The sequence below is a fragment of the Gigantopelta aegis genome, chromosome 9 (assembly GCF_016097555.1).
Source record: "Gigantopelta aegis isolate Gae_Host chromosome 9, Gae_host_genome, whole genome shotgun sequence".
In the NCBI taxonomy this organism is placed as follows: Eukaryota; Metazoa; Mollusca; class Gastropoda; order Neomphalida; family Peltospiridae; genus Gigantopelta; species Gigantopelta aegis.
Genome location: NC_054707.1, coordinates 6,156,374 through 6,178,637, shown reverse-complemented (window position 1 = coordinate 6,178,637; position 22,264 = coordinate 6,156,374). Strand labels below are relative to the sequence as shown.

Genomic DNA, 22,264 nt, shown 5'->3' with positions numbered 1-22,264 from the left:
AATTTGTGCTGTATTGGCCATTCTCAAAGAGAATGTTACACCCCTGCACCACGGTGAGGTTACAGCACGCTCAGGAGTGTATGGACGGATGCAACGGCTGCAACGGCTGAAGCATAGGACCCGGCAGGGAGAATTCTTTGCCATTTGGAGACGCTACACCAATGACGAAATTACTGCCAAAGAATTGATTCGTGCTGTTGCGAGATTATCCATTCATTAGTCGGCTGACTGTTGGACATTTCTCTTCCAGTGATATCTGAATGGATAATCTCCTACAGTTTTTTGTGCAGTTAACGACGAAATACCATTCATCGATTCTACACTGATTTAATTGACCAAAAACATTCGCTTGTGCATTTCTACTACTGTCAAATATGTCAAATATGTTAACTTTTGAATGACATTTGTTGTTTTGTTGAATTGTTTTTTAATGTACATTTAATTAAATTGGAATTAAAGACAACAAGTTTTTATTTTATTTCGAGGTTATTAGGCATATGGGGATAACGTGACGAGGGAGGGTACAGTGGATATAATTTACGCCATTGAAGGAGAACATGACGGGGGGGGGGGGTAATAAAGTCTTCCGACGCGGAGGCTTGCATTACTTATTTACCACATCGTGTACGAATCATCCGCATGATAATGAATACAAACAGTTAATAAAAACTGGATAGTAATGTTGAATTCTAACTCTATTTTACTTTTTTGGTTATAGTATACCACAAAATAATGTTAAGAAACGATTACAATGTCAAAGAAATAACTATTAATGTGTTTTAAAAAACTGCAGCAATCGAGTGGACGAATTGTCCGAGGTGAGTGGACGAATCGAATCGTCCGGTGGACGAATTGTCTGTGGACAGCGATTCTGGCACGGTGTAATTCTATATAATGGGTATATGATTGTGGGCATAGGCATCAAACGTGAGGGATGGACACACATTCAAATAAATCATTATCGTCATGATGATAATGATGACGATCATCATCATCATTATTCAAAAGAATATTCAACTAATCTATACATGGAGCTTTGCAACTGAAAGGAGGAAACCACAAACCAACACACGTCACGACTGATACCAAGAAAGCGGAACATATTATACTGTAGCGGTCTTTGTCATCCCGCCAATCTTGGAAATTATAATTTGTTTTGTTTTGTCAATCCAATGACTATGATTGAGAACTTTTCAAAGCCTAGAGTAAACACCTCAATGCTACCGTTGCATCAAGGGCAACAGGTGTGTTTGCTCGGAATGGCTAGTAATGTAAGTGAACTTCCATAATATTATCAATGTCAGTGTTTGGGAACTGATCATTCAGATCAAGCTAAAACTTCAAAACTAGCCCTTGTACTCTGACTGTTAAAGAGCTAAACGGACATTTGGACATAAATACGCTCTCATTACAATTTACAGTCCGAGACCAAGCTATGTATTTTTTTTTGCAATTACCGACAACCCAAAAGTTGGCAAAGATTTCTGCTCTAATACCACAACAATCCTATGTTTGACATCAAATACCTTTACATCGATCATTTTCGACTTAACTGATTAAAAAAAATCCACATATTAATCACTAATACACATAGTACAGAAGGAAATCCGACAGCACCCACATTCAGCTACGCTTTGTGACACTCCGTCGCAAGAATTACAAAGCTCGGTGACCTATTTCGTGACGTAGATCACGTATTCGCCCACTGTGCAATTCCGCCTAGTAGACGGAATGGCTAAGTGGGCGATCATGTGACGCAACGTCACGATATAGGTCGGTGAACTTAGAATTCTGCTGTCCGGATCCTTGAAAAAGGATAAGTGGCTTTTCCTTTCCCAGGAAAAAGACAAGTATAATCAAAAGGGTACCAGACATTTTGCCCCAAAACCAATTCACCCCCAGTTGGACCAGTTCACCTGGTTTCTAGACGTTTCGTACCCAAACCCGTTCGTACCATACCGTTTCGTAACCACTAGCATACCAGTTCGTAACCAATTAAATAATGTCATACATTACACCTAACATTAATATATTTTTTTAAATACACAATTATAATGTTATATTACAAACATATTGTAACATTTAGCAAAAAATGTGTTGTAATAATCACTCAGTATCTTTTATAAGCATTAAATGAGCAATTATGTGCTGTGCATCAATGAAGCATGCCGTTTCGTAACCAAAAAGCATACCTTTTCGTAGCCAAAGAGCAATTATTTTGTCATAAACCCATTTAATATTTGATTGTATTAACCCATGTAATAACGGTATGCAAATTTCATGTCATATGCAAATTTAAAAGTTCATAATGCTACTTTCACCTGTCAATAATTGAAGGACTCGGTGCTAAATAGGGAATAAGTCACATTTTGAAAGTTTTGAGAAATATACCAACATATAAGTTTTTATTAATTTCACATTTACCTTTACCATAAATACAATTGTATGAATGTACTGGGTTTCAATATCTCTATATATAATTATATAATTATGTTAATATTACTATGTTTGTAAATATTATTATGTTTGTACATAAAATGTTTTTTGTCATGTAAAAAGAAAAATGTTATGTGTTTGAAATATATCAACAAATAAGCTGACTTCGCTTGACATGATTCTTCGTGACAATTTCTAATCGCTAATTATTAAAATGCAGTTGGCTTGGATTTTTGTTGTTTTGTTTTTCATTAAATAACATGTACAAATGTGGGTACGAACTGGTATGCCGATGTTCTTCTGGTTACGAACTGGTATGCCTTTGGGTACGAACTGGTATGCTTTTGGGTATGAAACGGTATGGTTACGAAACGACCTGATACCGTTCACCCCAAGTTAGCCCGAGTACTCTATACTCTCGGACATTTGGACAGTTATACACTCTCATTACAGTCAAGAGACCAAGCTATGTAATTTTCTGTCAATCGCTGCCCACCAAAGAATAGTCCGATTCCCACTCTTAATACCACAACAATCCTATGTTTGATGTCATATACATTTACATCGATCATTTTCGAGTTCCTTGATTAAAAAAAAAATCCAGATATTAATCACTAATACACACACTACCAGTGTTCTCGCTGCTGGACCAATCAAAGTTTTATTATTATTATTTTTAATAAAAATTTCAAGATATACGAAAAACAATAAAGATGTTTGTAAAGTGATCTCCTAATGTCAGATACATTTTTGCTATTTCCATCTTCATCGAATGAATCGATCGCTGTGATAAAATATTATCACCAGTTTCGTTTTTGTAAAGGCAGTGTATATATTATTTGGCACTCATTTAAATGATTTTAATGATAAACACTACCACTTCGTTGTTTTTATAAGCGTTCATATCCCCTCAAAATGAAAAGTTTACAATATTTTATAAAGAACTGCTGAATAAACAGAATAACAGAAAGTAAAAATCATCAGTTTCAACCAATTATATCTGCAACGGAGGACAAAATATCAAACGATAGTTAGTGGAAACAAAAGACAGAATGACCGTTCTGATCACGTGACAAATTTGGCGCCAAATAAGGTTTTTTTCAATCGGAGATTGCTGAATCCGTAAAAAATAAAATGTTTTCATTGCTTACATAAAATATAATTTATTGTGTTTATCAAACATACAAATGGATACAGATATTGGACAAAATAGAGGCTGTTAAAAATACTGTTAAATTACGTTACGGTAACTGCAATCTAATTAAAATTAGCTCCACATGTAATAGTGGAGTTAATTTTAATTAGATTGCGGTAACTGTTTCGTCAATTGCTTTTTCGTACACAACGCGGCTTGTTTCCTTTGATGTCCAGTATGCAGACTGATCGTTGTTTTTTGTGTGGGAAAAAAGTGCATTTGGAAATAGCGGAGATAGGTGCTGGAAAATAAAGAGGGGCGCTCAAAAATAAAGGAGGGCGGGGAACGTGAAAGGAGGGCGGCAAAATGGAATAGCGGGGCGGGGCGCCCTGCTTAAATGGAGCAGCGAGAACACTGCACTTCAGAAAGAAACCTGACAGCACCCACATTCAGCTAAGCTTCGGTAAACTTTGGACAGCGGAATTCTAAGTTCGCTGACCTATATTGTGACGTAGCGTCGCATGATCGCCCACTCAGCCATTCTGTCTTCCAGGGGCCGTCTCATACAATAATATGACAAGTGCCCAACAATCACCCAAAAATGTTTTGTTTAACCATTAGAGCACATTGCTTCTTTAATCTTTGGCTATTGTCAAATATTTGGTAATTTTATCATAGTGTTAGAGAGGAAACCCGCTACATTTTACCATTAGTAGCAAGGGATCTGTTATATGCACCATCCCACAGACAGGATAGCACCTACAACTCTGTCGCTTTGGTGATTGTCCGCAGCCCAGTGGTAAAGCGTTAACTTGATGTGTGGTCAGTCTGGGATCAATCCCCATCGGTGGCTCCATTGTGCTATTTCTCGCTCCAACCAGTGGACCAAGGCTGTGGTATGTGCTGTCCTGTCTGTGGGATGGTGCACATAAAAGATTCCCTGCTACTAATGGTAATATGTAGCGGGTTTCCTTTCTAACACTATGATAAAATTAGCGAATATCTGACATCCAATAGCCAATGATTAACGAATCAATGTGTTAACTGATATACTTTTGACAATCTCTGTTGATTGTGAACACATGTTTTTTAAAAGTGCATTTAAGCTTGTATTTTACATTGGTAAGCGAAGTTATAATATGGTAACCCTAACTTTAATGTGTCATCAACATTGTTGTGTTAAAATAAAACAAACCGTAACTCTTTAATTTTCTTTTTTTCTTTCAGGTAGATAAAAATGGCACAAGTTTTAAGCTAACTACTGGAGATGGCAAAGAATGTACAATAAAAATGCAAGATCCGGTATGTACATATATGTAAATATTTACATGTATGGTAATGTAAATCCCGTTTATTTGTTCTTGGAAAACATTTGTCATTACCAATACAAGATGTATATAAATTTATAAACAATATATTTTTGAGAGAGAACTTGCATGAAACATTAAAATGTAACAAAACAGTTAATATGAATATGCTAAATACAAATCGGTGTACAAACTTTAGTCATAATTAAAATTGAGAAAACCGACTAAGATATTTGTTTAAATTTTTTTTAAAGGTTGCCTTAGAGTGGCAATTTTAATAATCATTTTCCATTATTGCTAGACTATTGATAGTAAACTATTTTATAATAGTATATAAACTATTTTATGACTTTCAGTTGAGTGAATATGTTGCTGGTTTAACCGAGGTACATGGACGGGTTGAGAATGGCACTACCGTTGTCTGTGATAACTACATTCCGTTTCCTGAAGAAACATCAGCATCATTTGGTTAGTACAATTCCAATTTTATTTGTAGTTTCTTCCTTCCATGTCAATTGCATTGCCTAAGGTTGTGTTCAATTTTTATTAGGTTGTAAAGGATTTATCTATAGCCACTAACACTCACAGCTTGACACTTGAGGTCAAATTATTTTTATAAATTTATCTTTCTTGGAGTGGCAAGGTCTGTTTAGTATAACATTGACAATGTTATTAACAGCTGCCAAAAAGTTGTGGATTTTTTAAAAATGCATTTCAAGTTATTTTGATCTAATTAAAGCTTACAATTTTGGCTCTAAGTTCTAACACAGATTCCAATATTTCATTTTGTTTATAGTCTACTAAAATTACAACCACACCAGAAACAAAGAAAACCAAAAATTATATCGGAGCTATTTTGTTAAATTGAACTGAGTGGGATTGCACATAAAAAAAATTCCCCAAAACAAAAACATTGATTGTTATTATTTTGTTTTTATTTTGTTTTAACACAGATTTGGAAAACTACAATCAAGCGGTTGATCTGATGTCACGGTTTCCAGACCACTACATACAAGGAGTGCAGGAATAACCAGCATACAGAGCACTTTAAGTACTTTAAACATGGACTCTTGACAGAAATTCAGTGTAAACATTGACCCCAGTGGAAATACCAGGACTGCAAACTCGATATGCATCATTTACAGTTCTCAGATTCATTCTTCTCACCATCATGGGACTAAAGATATGCAAATCATGTGCAGCTTCCATTTTCCATTATTGGAAATTACATATTTAATTATTCATATGTGCGACTATGATTCCAATATATAGGTGGCAATCATCTAGACTGTTTAAATTGAAACAAAGTACACTGGCAGATTTTCAACTAGCTGCATTGATCCTGGGAATATTGTAAATATATATTGTGAATAACATGCTAAATGCTAGAAATAAAATAAACATAACTCAGTATTTTGTGGTTTGTTGTGCACCTGGCCCATATCGAATTGATGCAAATACATGACTAAGAATAGTTCACGGTGCTGGTTTTTTAGTACATTAAAGTTAAATATGATAAAGCTTGCATTCCTGAACAGGCCTCACATTCGTCTGGATCGTTACCACAGCCACAAACAAATTTAACGTGAAATGGTCTGATCCATATTATTATTAAAGCAAAATGCATGTAACATGTTAATCTTTTTCTCTTTTTTTTTGGTACATTATTTTGCTGCTGGTATTAGGTCTTTAATTTGAATGGAACATATTGGCATTAGCAGACTTTATAGCCAATTGCACCCATGAAACCAAATAGGTTATTTTCTGTTTCAATATGTTCTACACCAAGATCATGATAGGCTAGGTTTATATGGTATTTGCTTTTTCATTCTATTACTAAGGTTGACGACAGTCAGTTTTTGGACCCTTGTTTTGGTTTCGTACACCATAAATAAAACATGTCCAACGGTAATTTTTTGATATGATATATTTGACAAAAGGTACTTTTTATTTCTTTAATTTTTTAAAACTTGGAATTAATATTTTGTCCAGAATTATGAAAAAAAAACAAAAAACTGACCTGTAAATGGCATATTTTTTAATCACAAGATTTTCTAAAAACACAGGGTTTCTGCCAGAGGGTAAAATTGGTATGGTGCCATACCCAGAGTTAATTATCATTAATGTACGATTTTCTTAACCCTAACCCTAAACTTAACCCATTTTCTTTCTGGTGGTTGATTGTGGTTGCATTCGATTCCCTAATGCCATGCTCAAAAATTTCTTTCTGGCAGAAACACTGCACATTCAGGTGCATTAGTAATTTTTTCAGCATTCTTAAAAACGAAACGTCATGTACCCAGTTTATGGTTTTGTAAGGAGATGCAAAGTGATGTCATTGGAAAACGTATGTCATTCAAATTCAAAATTAGCTATATTATTATAATGCTTTGCCACATTAAAATAAAAACTGCGCTTCACGTTAAACCACATGGCCACGTGGGGAACTAATCAAATAAGTTTGTGAACATTAGCGAAACGTTCACTGGCTGAACATATGACTGGTCTACTAACCTTGACCACTCAAATTTCTACAACAGACATGTACCTTTTACGAAATATGGATTTCAAGTGAAATCTGCTATATTTATTGTTTACTAAGCCAAAACAAGGGTGTGAAAAGTAACAGCCACTGATAAAACATTCGTATTCCATTGTAATTTATATTGACATGGATTAAAAACAAATGAGTATAGGTAACAAATATAATTTATTTTTGTTTCAATGATTTGCAACACACACATTAATACAAGTAACGGACGTTATAATAATAAAAACTTTTATATCGGGAGCTGATAATCAGAACTGGTTCTGTCGAATAAAAAACTAGTTTTTCACGATTTCACTTCTTCTTTTTGATAGGAAGGGGAATGTAAAAAAAAAAATGTGATGTAAAGCTATATATTAATTGGATATTTCTGACATTGAGATGTTGCAACTTGTTTTTGTTTTTATAAACCATGCATTCTGACATTCGCATTTCTGGTTATCAGCTTTTGATATCTGGACATAAAGTTATACCAAGCTAGCTTGGCCACTAGCAATTCACAAATTTAAAAAATTTGATGAAATAATTTCAGGCGATGAATCATATTTTGTTGGAAAATAACTCTTTCTGCAATTTTATATGTTTATAAGCTGATGTGGCGAAGTGTTCTGCTTGCCAACAGCTAGCCTTGTATGCATATTATATCTCTGTTACAATTCACTATGTTTAAGTACATGCACACAAATTAATCTTAATTGCAGCATCCCTTGTGGCCCATAACAAAACCAACAATTGTATTTTTTAATTTGTGCACAATCACTTTGCTGAACATGTCGTATCATGAATTCCATAACATTCACAGGAACAGCTAGTCCATTGGCACCAAGAATGTTTTTTGTTATTAAATGAGGCTTGAAATTCATTTTGTGGAATGGGGGAAGCAATCTCGGCTTCTGACATTTTGATCTGGAAGTAAATGCTGAGGTAATTATAGATGGCTTGTTCTGATGTGAACTACTGTCATTTCACATAAATGAAATCTATCATTTTCTTTTTTCCCCTTTTTACAGTATTTAATTTAATAATGTTTGTCCTAACTTCAACATAATTGGCACTAAAATCTGAATAATTGTTTCAAGACAGAAAGCAAAAGCTGCTTTTCAAACAGCTTATAAAAAAGCATATTGTATATTTTGAGTGGCAACTGCCTCGTGCGCCCTGTTATTTTCTAGCTTTGGAATATGACTCCATTCAATACTTCATACTCTTTGTATTGAGTATAACTCTTCCAACGACACACTTAAATGTGCTCTCGGTTACTGGACATGGTGTTTTTTGTTTGTGTTTGGAGTACAGCTGTTGAATATGTCATACTCTTCCAAAGGCATCCAGTGACATACACTTACAGGCACACCCTGTCACTGGGCATTCTGAATGCTGGCTGCAAACAAAAAAACAACACTGGTTACAAAATACCCTGACTAGACCTACAAGCACAATCTTTTAAGGTAATAAATTGTACAGAAAAATCTATAAGATGATACAAACATTAGGATGAGCTGAAATGCACTGAATAAACATAGTCTTTATTTCAAGAAAGAAAAAGCCACAATAAAATCCAAAATTTTCAACCCCAGTTCATCCCAAGGATAAAGGCCTGCACTTGTTTTGTTTTTTTACCCCCTCCCCATTTAGAAAATTTTGTTGATGAATTCTAGCATTTATTTTGTTATGGCTAAATGTAAGATCATTGTAATCTTGATTAAACAAAGGCTAAAATGGCTACATACTCTGGATGGTCCCTTTAAAATGTTCGATATAACACTGGATGATGATTTTACTCTTTCATGTAGATTTTTAAAAAAGGACGAATTCCTTGTTCTATGACATGACCTGTAGTGTGAAATCGGAAATCTATTAAATTACCTGAACCACTGAGTGATGTGTGAGGAGTGACCGCCATGTCTGCAGGTCTGACACCACGTGAACCAGTCCTGGAATATCGACAGCTTACTGTCGGGGTCTGTGCCTGCAGCAGAGATTCACATAAAACATCATTAATGACACCACAGCACACATAAAAAGGAAAACTCACCACTGGGTGGTGTCAGATAAAGGTATATGAAATTAAAAATTAATCTTTGTTTTCTTTAACAACACCACTCAGGTGCAGATTCAGGCGGGGGCCCAAGGGCCCGTGTCCCCTTATTTTTAGTCAAGCAATATATATTGCAGAATACACAAATATAAACTTATCCCGTTCATATGACATGAACCTTTAAACTCTATTTTGAAACACAAAAACGAGTTTTGGGCCCCCTTTTTTTAAAAATCCTGGATCCGTGCCTGTCACTACAGTACATTGATTTATTAATCAATGGCTATTAGATGTAAAATATTTGGTAATTTTGATATACAGTCTTAGAAAGGAAACCTGCTATATTTTCCATTAGCAAGAGATCTTTTATATGCACGATCCCAGACAGGATTGCACATACCACAGCCTTTGATATGCCAGTCATGGGCAACTGGCTGGAACGAGAAATAGCCCAGATGAGGATCGATTCCAGACTGCATCAGGTGAGTGCTTTAACTATATCTCGCACATGAACACATTAAAATTCAACACAAAACATATATTTTCACCTATAAGTCAAATTGTTTTCATCAAACTATTATTTTATAACTTGGGTGGGGGGGGGGGGGGGGGGTCAGAAAATTACACCGAAAATATTAGAATTTTGTGGAAGGTATTGCATGTTTTTATTGTTGAATTATTTAAGTATTTATACTCAAATGTGCTAATTTCACAATTTAATCTATAACTTTTGGGGTTTTTGGCATCGGTTTTAGTTATAAAAAGTGTCACGGAAACACATGTTAAGACAACAGTTCACTTGATTAAAATAACAACCATCACTTCATGATTATTAATCAGCTTTCACTAAAAATAGCTCAGACTGATTCAAACAGGCAGAAAGCAATTTTAGTGTGAAAACCAGTATATTTTCCAAAACAAAACCATGCTGTACCGCGCTAAACAGTCTTCACAATCTGGTAAGAACATATTCCATTTTGATGCTATGCGTAATGACATTTGATTGGAAATGAAATACCACAATGTACAAAGCCAAAACTCCGAAAATAATTTTCTTTTGTTCAAATAAAGTATATACAGACCACTTATGATTCTCATTTGCTGAAAGTAAGAAATACTTTAATATTTATTGGTAATTTTTTATGGGTCGATTTATAAACAGGTCAATAAAAATTATGTTTTCAAGGCTTGAAATTAGGGACTCAACTTATAGCCGAGATAAATTTATAGGTGAAGATATACGGTAACTTTTGTTTGAAACATATAAATTCAAAATATTTAAAAGACCTCACTTGATTTTTCCTGCCCAATCCCAGTTCCTGAAGCAGTTCCGAGGTTAGTCAGACACAATGCACACCGTGGTAAGGACTTTCTACAATTTGGACAGCAAGTTATCTGTGGGAAAAATAACACAACTTAAAGCCTATTGTTAAAAACTAGTGGTACATACATCAAGTTATAATTCAATCCCTGCAACCACCCTCAGTAGTCAGCAATACCATGGGGTTTATAATTCTCAACGATAATTTTCTTTGCTGTGGACTATATTCAATTTGGTTTTTTATGACATGGTTTTTTTTTTTTTTGATACATTTTTTTTTACTTGCTGGGGTTCTAATTGCTTGAAACATTTAAGGACTGGTCGTTATTTCTTTTAGATTCATCAGGGTATGCACAAAAAAACTAAACATGCACAAACTATGTGAATCTGCAAAGCTGTTCACACAAAGTTTGCCATGCTTTTTTTGTTCCTACCCAGATGAAGTTAAAAGAAATAACAGATGACTAGAAACATTAAGGATGTAAGGAAATGGACAATGTAAACAAAATGTAAGTAATGTCTGATTTCAGTTATGAAACATAGAATTAAATTTAAAACACTTGTTAATACAAAGAACCAATATAACACAATGTCATCAGATGTTATCTTCACGGATGTTATCGAGAAATTAACAAACTTGCATTGCTACGATGGTGTTGGACTGTAAATATAAATTTTGTATGTACATGTATAAAATCAGTATAATGAAGATGTTTATACTTTTGGTTTGTAGTGAATGCCTCTGCCCATGTACGATCTCGATCTGGCGATCGTTTTTGTTGTACTCGTGATGTGATTGGCACAGAAGTTGCAGCTGACGAAAACCTGTGCTGGGACACGGAGAGTGCTATCTCTTGCTTGATGAATTATATCAAATCTGGCTCTGTGAAATGTAATTTACTGATAATATAGCAAACACAATATATCAGGCTTTTTTGTTTGATGAACTATTATCACTATTGGATCTATGAAATGATGAATTGTATCAAATCTGGTTCTGTGAAACAGAATGTATTTGTAACACTGCTCTCTTGATGAATTATATCAAATTTACCTCTGCAAGATCTCATTTTCTAACGTTGCAAACACAATATAGCTGTCTCTTGCTTAATGAATTATATGAATCCTGGCTTTGTAAGATGTATTTTACTTGTAGAGAAGAAAACACAATACTGCCACTTCTTTCTTGATGATAAAGTTTGTTTCGTTTAACGATACCACTGTAGCTTTCTTAATGAATATATATGAACTGTTACAATCTATTTACCTGTCATGCCAGAGACCCCACATGTCCAAAAGTTCACGGTAACTGAAACAATAATAAATGTATTAAAAATAAAAACAGAATTATGTTTCTACAAATACAGACCATAAACTTGAATATTAACCACATAAAGACAGAAATTACTATCATGTGGCTGGAACAGGAAGCCCAGGACTCGCTAAAAGGTTTTAGCCAGTTTTCACTGGCTGTTGAGAGACCAGTCAAAAGAATAAAGGAGAACTGCCATAGGTTTGAGGTCAGGTTATGGATTAAAATAAAAACCAGCTATTAGCATATATTTTTGATGCAATTAAACAAATTTAACTATATACAGTGAAACTGTCTAAACCGGACACCGAACAAACTGGAATCCTGTAAAAACCGACCATGTTTCATGGTCCCAGATTTTCTAAAACTCGACCTCTAAACACCTGTTTAAATCAGATATTAGATCCCGGGCGTGATTCAGTTGAGACAGGTTTCACTGTATATACAACTACTTTGGATGGAAAAAATTCAGCTTCTTTTTGGCAACAAAGAGTACTGTTTATTACCCCAGCAGGCACTCATAGCGGGCAAAATAAAAATCATTTCTCACTGAGAAATTATCATGCATTGGTCTAACGAACAATACTACTGGATGGTTTGACGCTTACAAACCAATGACCTTGTCGGTACTAAATATGATGTCATCATGATTTGGCACACACACAATGACATTATGTATTTTAAAGAGTTTGCATTTACGGCTGTCTGTTTTTGATGTTAAATTTATAACAAAATGTTATTTTAATGCAATTCATTATAGATTTTGTACCAGAATAAAGAGAACTTTTGTTTTTGAAAATTATCTATGAACGTGATTAAATAACAAAGTGATAACAACACTTAGAACAGTGCATAAAGTGTTTTAATATCGTTTCTATACATGTACGTGCATGTGTGTCGAAAATAAAGGCTTTTAGAGAAAAAATTGCTCAGGTAATAAACAGAATAACAAACTCGGTACCTGTTGTTATCAAATTTATGTCCGTCGTGAAATCATTTTCATTTGTCACTCGCTAAAGCTCGTGCCAACTGAAAATTATTTCACTCGGGACATAAATTTGATAATAACTGGAAACTTGTTTATTATCCTCTATTTAATTATAAAAAACTACATTAGGAAGCAATTCCTAAGTCAAATAAAATGGTGACTAGTAGTGGTACTCAGAGCCGGATTTATAAGGGGGCAATTGCCCCGGGCCCCCCTGCCAGAGGGGCCCCCCAGACTAAGGACTTCCTTTATAAACAAAATGTAATAATTATAAAATTAGTTCATTTTTTTATTTGTCATGTAATTTAATTTCTATGTTGAGGGTCCCCTTGGTCCCTGCCCCGGCCTCCTATAAGCAGTCACCTCTGGATCCATGTGGTACATCGAATATCCTTGGATATTTCGTTCGGCAGGGAGTAGACCATAGCTAAAGCTGCCGTCTGGATATCACAGGTGTTGTCTACGTACTGCTGTAACAAATCCAGTCCGTCGTTCGTCATTCCTAAGCAACAAATTGTGATTAGAGATTAATCATTAATTGCAGATTAGTAATAAAATGTTGTACACATACATTCCTGTAATTAACATCAGGAATATATATGAGTGTGTATTTAAAACTGCATTTATGAATGGCTGTGAACCCATTCTTGTCACACCAACAGGTGATGTAGTGTTCGATTTAAGAATGGATCATTTTCTTGCCTCTTAAAAACATTAAAGAGTATGTTCCCTGCACCAGAACAGTTTTGAGAGTTTCAAATACATGGACAGTTTTTTGGCTTAGAATATTGATTGCTGTATACCCAGTATGTTCTTGGTTGTCTTAATGTTTTCAGAAGCTCAAAACAAACATCTTGATTTCACCATATATTATTTTAAAAATTTGTTTGCTTTGAATTATGAAATATGTGACTCTATGAAATAGTATAAACCAATATCTGCTTGCAAACGATGGTTAGATGTTGTGAAAGAAGTAAAACCTCTTAGTCTGTACCATAGTCTTAATCCCTAATTAGTAATCTCAAGTTTGCTAACACAATGACAGAAACAATATTATTATTTAAATTATTATTATTATTATTAAAGGTAGAACAAAATCCTTTCGCCTGTACATTTACAACATGATACAGGTGAAAAATATTTTATCAAAATTTAATTTTTGGTACTCTGGCAGGGGTTTCTTACAGAGTCACATATTGACTAGTATAATGACATCAAAGTTAGAGGAAGGAAGGAAATGTTTTATTCAACACATTTTATTTATAATTACAGTCATCTCCACTTATTTGCACATCGGTTTATAGCATAATTCGGTTAATCGACTATTTTCACCCAACACGGAACCATTTGCCCTTATAACACTACAAAACATCCGGTTAATTGCACAGTCTACAGGCTATATATCGGTTATTTGCACATATAATTAACTATTTAAAAACAAAACAAATTTGTGTGTGTTAAATTAATGTCACAAATGACTGAGAATGTCAAGCAAACTTTGGCAAAAAAACTCAAATAAATCACTGATTAATCTGTTTTGTTTGAGCTCACTGTGTGGCAAGCCGACTGTAATCGCTGTTTACAGAGTCGACGTGTGACATGCAAATGAGATGGTGTGCACGTTATTACTGGTGAATCACAATACCCGACTACAAGATTTAAGAATGACATAATTAAGTTGAATAAACCTAAGACCTAATGTTTTGTTTGCAATATATTGCTGTTAATCAGAGGCCATCTCAATAACAGGTAACTCTCCGACTATTATTTTTAGAAGTACCGCCTGTGCGCTTGTACGCATGCGCACTCAACTATTGAGGTCCTATTCGATTGACGTGTTCAGGGCAATCATTGTTCTGTATCAATTATTACGTTATGTTGAGAAGCCTTGTTAATAATTAAAAGATTACAGATCAATCGTCCTAGGCGGTTATGTTTTTAATAAATGTGACCGAGAAAGGGTTGTTGTTCACTTATTCATTAGATGCAGTGTACGTTTTATCTGTTAAACGCAAAAGAAACGATTTATCACTTGCTTCCCGGAAAATGAAGCGGAAAAAAAAAAGACTGGTGGGGGAGGTCGTCAAAAAAACAAACATAACAAAGACCGTTATTTATGGATCGTCCCTAAGTTTCTGCTATATTGTTAGACACCAATCAGTCGGACCGCACCATGAAGGTCAGTCAATTGTGTTAGACCGGTCATGCATGCAATGCAGACTGCTGGAACTGATAACGACTCACTAGCCGAGCTTAACTTTAATTGCTTAACAATAGCAAAGTCATTATTTGGGGATCACAAATAACACCAAAGCTTGCCATATCTTTTGGGATGGAAAGAACGAATCCAGGTGAAAACCCCCTTCGGTCAAAACCCCCTCGGTCAAAACCCCCTCCAGTCAAAACCCCCTGCAATAAATAGTCAGACGGTCAAAACCCCCTCTTATTATTATTGTTTGGTATTTATAGTGGTAAAGTTGGTATAATATTAACATAGATGAATAATTGTTTTAATCTCTTTTGAATAATTATCTGAAATATATTTATTTATGTTGTTATTTAGTGTATGTTACACTACATAGACTTTAGGCTTTCAGTGAAGCTACTCATAGACTTAGAATTGTAGTTTTTACAAAATGTTTGATCTTAGAGATAGATGTAATTGGGAAGCCTAGGAAAACTACTTATATAATATAATAGTATAATGAAAGAACTTGATAGTAATTTGCAATATAAGGAAAGAACATGATAGTAATTAGCAACAACAACAACAACAACAGCTTGATCTTGGCTAGCTGCTGCAGGGATTAATGTAATTGGGAAGCCTTGAGAAATCCTTTAAATAATATAATGAAAGAATTTGATAGTAATTAGCAATCTCTGTTACTTATGTGATCTTAGCTATTGAAGGGATCTTAGCTATTGATGGGATTAATGATTGAGCAGTTATTTTTGAACATGAAAGTAGAGTACATGCAGCAAATGTCACATGGGATGCTACAAGAAAATGGTTAGGGTCTGGTCTATTAATCATTCATTCTGTGAACAACCATGGAAGTGATACAAAATCACAAGGGTGGTCAAAAGCTTCTGCATGAAGGATATATGTATACCAAAAAGAACAAGTCTAAGTCTACAGTGCGATGGGAATGCTCCAACAGGGCTTCCTTTTCTTGCAAGGGAGCAGTGACCACAGATATTGAGATCCAGACAGTGATACACACTGTCCAACACACTCATGATCCCAATCCCGACTCTGTTGCAGCTAGTAGGCTGAAAAACACCATGAAGAACGTAAGTGGTACATCGCGGGGTACGCCAACCCAGATAGTCATGGATACTACAGCAACTGCTACAACTGATATTCGTGCTGCTCTAGGCAACTCAGAAGTTGTGAAACGTACACTACGTCGGGAGCGTGCCAAGCATCTTCCTAAAAATCCACAATCACTTCAGACTTAATCATTGAGGATCAGTGGATTACGACTGGGAATCCAGGTGAAAACCCCCTTCGGTCAAAACCCCCTCGGTCAAAACCCCCTCGGTCAAAAAACCCTCGGTCAAAACCCCCTCCAGTCAAAACCCCCTGCAATAAATAGTCAGATGGTCAAAACCCCCTCTTATTATTATTGTTTGGTATTTATAGTGGTAAAGTTGGTATAATATTAACATAGATGAATAATTGTTTTAATCTCTTTTGAATAATTATCTGAAATATATTTATTTATGTTGTTATTTAGTGTATGTTACACTACATAGACTTTAGGCTTTCAGTGAAGCTACTCATAGACTTAGAATTGTAGTTTTTGCAAAATGTTTGATCTTAGAGATAGATGTAATTGGGAAGCCTAGGAAAACTACTTATATAATATAATAGTATGATGAAAGAACTTGATAGTAATTTGCAATATAAGGAAAGAACATGATAGTAATTAGCAACAACAACAACAACAACAGCTTGATCATGGCTAGCTGCTGCAGGGATTAATGTAATTGGGAAGCCTTGAGAAATCCTTTAAATAATATAATGAAAGAATTTGATAGTAATTAGCAATCTCTGTTACTTATGTGATCTTAGCTATTGAAGGGATCTTAGCTATTGATGGGATTAATGATTGAGCAGTTATTTTTGAACATGAAAGTAGAGTACATGCAGCAAATGTCACATGGGATGCTACAAGAAAATGGTTAGGGTCTGGTCTATTAATCATTCATTCTGTGAACAACCATGGAAGTGATACAAAATCACAAGGGTGGTCAAAAGCTTCTGCATGAAGGATATATGTATACCAAAAAGAACAAGTCTAAGTCTACAGTGCGATGGGAATGCTCCAACAGGGCTTCCTTTTCTTGCAAGGGAGCAGTGACCACAGATATTGAGATCCAGACAGTGATACACACTGTCCAACACACTCATGATCCCAATCCCGACTCTGTTGCAGCTAGTAGGCTGAAAAACACCATGAAGAACGTAAGTGGTACATCGCGGGGTACGCCAACCTAGATAGTCGTGGATACTACAGCAACTGCTACAACTGATATTCGTGCTGCTCTAGGCAACCCAGAAGTTGTGAAACGTACACTACGTCGGGAGCGTGCCAAGCATCTTCCTAAAAATCCACAATCACTTCAAGACTTAATCATTGAGGATCAGTGGATTACGACTGGAGGTGATGATCCACAAATGTTTTTGATCTATGACAATGGTGTGGATTCGCCCAGCCGTATGTTAGTGTTTGCGACTGAAGAGGGACTAACGCATCTGGCTCGTTCGGATGTCTGGTACATGGGTGGAACATTTAACTCTGCTCCGCTCCTGTTCCATCAACTGTTTGTCATTCGTGCGTCGCTCGGAGATTCATCAATCAGCTGTGTCTATGCATTTCTCTCAAACAAGAGCCAATCCACATATGAAGAACTGTTACAATCCATCGAGAATAAGTGTCAGGTGCTTGGTTTTCAATTAGATCCATCAACTGTGATCACCGACTACGAGTTAGCCATCATCAACGCTGTCAGTTCAACGTTCGGCCCATACACTAGAAGTCATGGCTGCTTTTATCACCTGACACAGAGCACGTGGAGGAAGATTCAGAGTCTGGGACTTGTACATTTGTATTGGGAGAACAGTGACGTAAAACTTTTCTGTGGCATGTTGGATGGTTTGGCATTTTTGCCAACAGGTGATGTTGTGTCCGGTATCCAATACTTGAGGGAAAACACACCAGAAGGACTTGAACCACTAATCGACTACTTCGATAACACATACGTCTCTGGTCAGTTTCGCCGTATCCAGCTACCAACACAACCAAACGGCATTGTTCCACCCATCAGGATGCGTCGATCGCCTCCAACATTTTCTCCAGAACTCTGGAATGTCCATGACATCACACTAACTAATGGATCTCGAACCAACAACGTGTGTGAAGGCTGGAATAATGCCTTTGCCAAGCTTATCGGACATGCTCACCCAACCATCTGGCGTGCCATAGACAGTCTGCGAAAAGACTGCAAGACAACAGGGGTGAGCCCCCAGCAAAACGTGTTCGCCGTAAAACAGTCAAATTGCAGTCTAAGCTCTTGAATTTGTGCACAGCCCGCCGAGATGGTGCTAAGTCAATGGAGGATACTCTCAAAGGCATCGAACACTGCATCAGATGGAAATAGATCTAAATGCGATCTAATGGATTATGACTTATACAAAAGTCTATGCAATCAAATGTTATAATATGCAAGTGTGAATAAATATTTTGGGTATTAATTATTTTGTCATTTCTTATAATTATTTCCTAAATAAGGGGGTTTTGACTGGAGGGGGTTTTGACTGACATGAAGGGGGTTTTGACTGAGGGGGTTTTGACCGAGGGGGTTTTGACCAAGGGGGTTTTGACCGGAGGGGGTTTTGACCGGTCACCTGAAAGAACACCATACCAGCAAATTCATACAAGTTCACGTAATTCTATTCGGTCAATCGGTAATTCCGGAAATTGACGTCATTTTGTAAACACGTGCACCGATGAAACGTGAACTTTTTGATGGTTCTGTTGTTTCAAGTTTATCTCATTAACTACATGGCTAATACACTTTATTTACACTAGTGGATGGTCAGTTTTTTTTTTTTTTAATGCACAAAGTTTGTGTTTTTAGAAAACGATGCCAGTTTGTGTTTTTAGAAAACGTCGCCCAGTGACGGACGTTGTTGGTTTTTTAAAAAATGATTTCTGGTCTGGCAGATTAAAACAAAAACGTCATGCTAATTATATATATATATATTGATAAATATATTTTTTTACATTTATATATATCCAACTGCATGTGACATGTGTTAACTGTAATAGTTCCGGTATGAAGTACCGCATTATGCTAGACTGTCTCCCATGCCACTTTGTAGTTGGATGGCTGTTACAAAGTGAAAGTCGGTACTCTATCGGTTAATCGACTAACCCGGTTAATTGCACAAAATGAGGGTATGCAAATAAGCGGGTTTGACTGTATATTAAGTCAGACATGGTTAAGGACAACACAGCTATTGAGAGAGGAAACCAGCTGTCACCATTTCATGTACTCTTTTTGATTAGCAGCATGGGATCTTTTATATGCACCATCCCACAGACAGGATAGTACATACCATAGCCTTTGTTACACCAGTTGTGGAGAATCCTTTGTAAGCAGATATTGTTTTGTACTATTTCATACAGTCACATATTTCATAATTTAATGCAGACAAATTTGAAAATTAATAAATGGTGAAATCAAGACATTTGTTTTGAGCTTCTGAAAACATGATAACCAAGAGCACTAGCTGGAATGAGAAATAGCCTAATGGGTTCACCGACGGGGATCGATCCTAGACAGACTAGGCATCAAGCGAACACATTCAAAGTTAGAGAGGCTATATGAGAATACATGTAATAACTAGGCTTTACATACCAGTGACTAGCAGTCCATCTAGGTCACCAGCTTGCTTTAGCTCCGTCGTGATTTCTTCAATAAAGTCGTACAGCTGTGAATAAAAACAGTACTATTTATATACTGTACCTTTTTATTGTTATTAAAATCAAAACCAAGTAAATGGTTAATACAATATTTACTTGTCATCAAATACCACCCTCTCTGGCACAGTGATCAAGACATTGGCCTTACGGCTGATAGTTGGTAAGTACAGAGTTCACACCCCAATACTGGCTCCCAACCACAGCAAGTTTTTACAGTTCAATAGTACTGGAACTGACTTTATTAATACCTCTCCCAAATTTTCCAAATAAAAATATGGAAAAATTGCTAACACATTGAAGAAACAAATGAAAGAAATGCAACTCAAAAAAAGAATTCGGATGAAAATACAAGCTTGCTTCAACTTGCTGTATATTATGTGTGATAATATTTTGACTAAAACTTTTCACATTTACAACAAACCTTTTTGTCCGTGAGATATTTACAAGCAAACGCAATCCGGTCTTGAACAGCCATACCTCTCTCGTGCTGTAAACACAGAAATACATTCAGTTTAATTCATTTTACAAACTGTTATTATATAATGAATCTTGGTTAGTAGAAATATACAACCATTCTGAATGTACTGCTAAAACAATACATGTTCCCTACTGGGCCCAACAATTTTTTGTACCTCCTAAGTTCAAGGGTCATAACTCTGTGTGAAGAATGAGTAAATTGCCATGAACATTAAACATGATCTGTGACAGTACATGATAAAGCTATACACAAAATCTCAGCTCAACATCTTGAAGCATGAAAAAAAATCCAGAAAACTACATGTGGGACAGAGAGACAGACAGACAGAGGGACAGAGTTCAAACCTATAGTCCCCCACTCCCCCCGGAAAGACCAGTAGGGGACTTAAAAGAAGTCAGATACAATGACACATACCTGATTCATAACACATAAAAATAAAAGGGAATAGTTTGGAACAAGTAATATTTATTAAACTCATATTAGGAAATTTTATATCAATTATTTTAATTGTGTTGGGATGTCATTAAAATTCACCAATTCCACCAATTCCACCAACACTCAAAACCAATTTTTTAAAAGAATCTGCTTGAACTTCTTGTCTTACTAAACACATATCAGCAATTCTGAAAACTCATACCAAACAAGATTTTTTTTTAATGTCTTATTTCTCACATTTATGCACCTCAGTACAAAATAAGATTCTGCAACCTCCAATCATACAATAACTTTAAAAAATGTCTTCTTTCTCATGTTATACATCACTAAAAATTATACTTTGAACTGAAACTTCACATAAAGTATGAATTTTAAACACATCTTTCTTCACTTTATGTATATTTACTAGACATAACTGCTTACCAGAACATCTTTGTAGCTGTCCCTCTCTCCTACGAGGAATGCGAACATGGCCCGTAGATACGGATGCGTTAACTGTAGACGCAGATTGTTGCAGGTTTTCTGCCACAGCGCGTTCTTTTCATCCGTGTAACCAGCCAGCGCCATCGCCACAGCATTCAGATTCTTGTTTCCTGATTAAGAAGAAAACCCAGAATTTACATCTACCTGTGACACCTCTTTAATGATTAGCACTGTCTGTATCAAACAGTCACATACAATATTCACAAATAATAACTAACATATAGCATGGTCATAACTGGGAAAATAAACTAAATAAGACACTCTGACCTAAATACTGTATTTGAACAGAAATAAGCCCAGGGGGCCAAGACAACTCATTACGAGCATATAATGGGGAGGGTTTATTCCCAGACAAGGGTAAAAAGTTTGTTTTGTTTAACAACACCACTAGAGCACATTGATTTATAAATCATTAAACACTTGGTAATTTTGACCAATTCTAAAAGAGGACATCTGCTACATTTTTCCATTAATAGCAAGGGATCTTTTGTATGCACCATCCCACAGACAGCACAGCACATACCACAGCCTTTGATATACCAGTAGTGGTGCACTGGCTGGAATGAGAAATAGCACAATGAGCCCACCAACAGGGATCCATCCCCGACTGACCGTGCATCAGGTGGGCGCTTTACTACTGGATTTACCAATTTAAAATCCATTCTCCTCCATGGGCCTATTGTATAAAATAAATTGGGACACCTTGACCGACATTTCCAGAAAGTAATAGAGTGGGTAGATGATTTAAGTAAAGACAATTTAATTAAAACCTTTGTGAGTATCTGCTC

The 22,264-nt window shown here is 35.8% G+C and overlaps 2 protein-coding genes across 2 annotated transcripts in view; one reads left to right on the top strand and one right to left on the bottom strand.

Annotated features, from left to right (window-relative positions):
* The first annotated feature begins 1,083 nt into the window (after positions 1-1,083).
* Positions 1,084-6,291, top strand: LOC121380873. Its single transcript, XM_041509879.1, has 4 exons — positions 1,084-1,271; positions 4,799-4,873; positions 5,235-5,346; positions 5,832-6,291. The coding sequence occupies exons 1-4, from the start codon at positions 1,173-1,175 to the stop codon at positions 5,906-5,908; spliced, it is 363 nt and encodes a 120-aa protein (XP_041365813.1). The 5' UTR covers positions 1,084-1,172; the 3' UTR covers positions 5,909-6,291.
* A 1,280-nt stretch (positions 6,292-7,571) lies between these two features.
* Positions 7,572-22,264, bottom strand: part of LOC121380872 (GATOR complex protein MIOS-like) — a 36,247-nt gene continuing 21,554 nt past the window's right edge. The window contains exons 20-28 of the mRNA XM_041509877.1: positions 21,417-21,586; positions 20,502-20,567; positions 20,016-20,088; positions 13,449-13,587; positions 12,053-12,094; positions 11,506-11,668; positions 10,757-10,859; positions 9,293-9,395; positions 7,572-8,807 (exon numbers count right to left, since the gene is read on the bottom strand). Of these exons, the coding sequence (XP_041365811.1) occupies positions 8,735-8,807; positions 9,293-9,395; positions 10,757-10,859; positions 11,506-11,668; positions 12,053-12,094; positions 13,449-13,587; positions 20,016-20,088; positions 20,502-20,567; positions 21,417-21,586 (932 nt within the window). The 3' untranslated portion in view covers positions 7,572-8,734. The remainder of the gene's footprint in view (positions 8,808-9,292; positions 9,396-10,756; positions 10,860-11,505; positions 11,669-12,052; positions 12,095-13,448; positions 13,588-20,015; positions 20,089-20,501; positions 20,568-21,416; positions 21,587-22,264) is intronic.

What these genes read in the sequence shown, in the direction of transcription:
- LOC121380873 (XM_041509879.1), top strand. Translation starts at nt 1,173, where the DNA reads ATGACTATGATTGAGAACTTTTCAAAGCCTAGAGTAAACACCTCAATG. An exon ending in TGCTCGGAATGGCTAGTAAT is followed by an intron (nt 1,272 to 4,798) that starts GTAAGTGAACTT and finishes TTTTTCTTTCAG; the next exon opens with GTAGATAAAAATGGCACAAG. An exon ending in CAATAAAAATGCAAGATCCG is followed by an intron (nt 4,874 to 5,234) that starts GTATGTACATAT and finishes TATGACTTTCAG; the next exon opens with TTGAGTGAATATGTTGCTGG.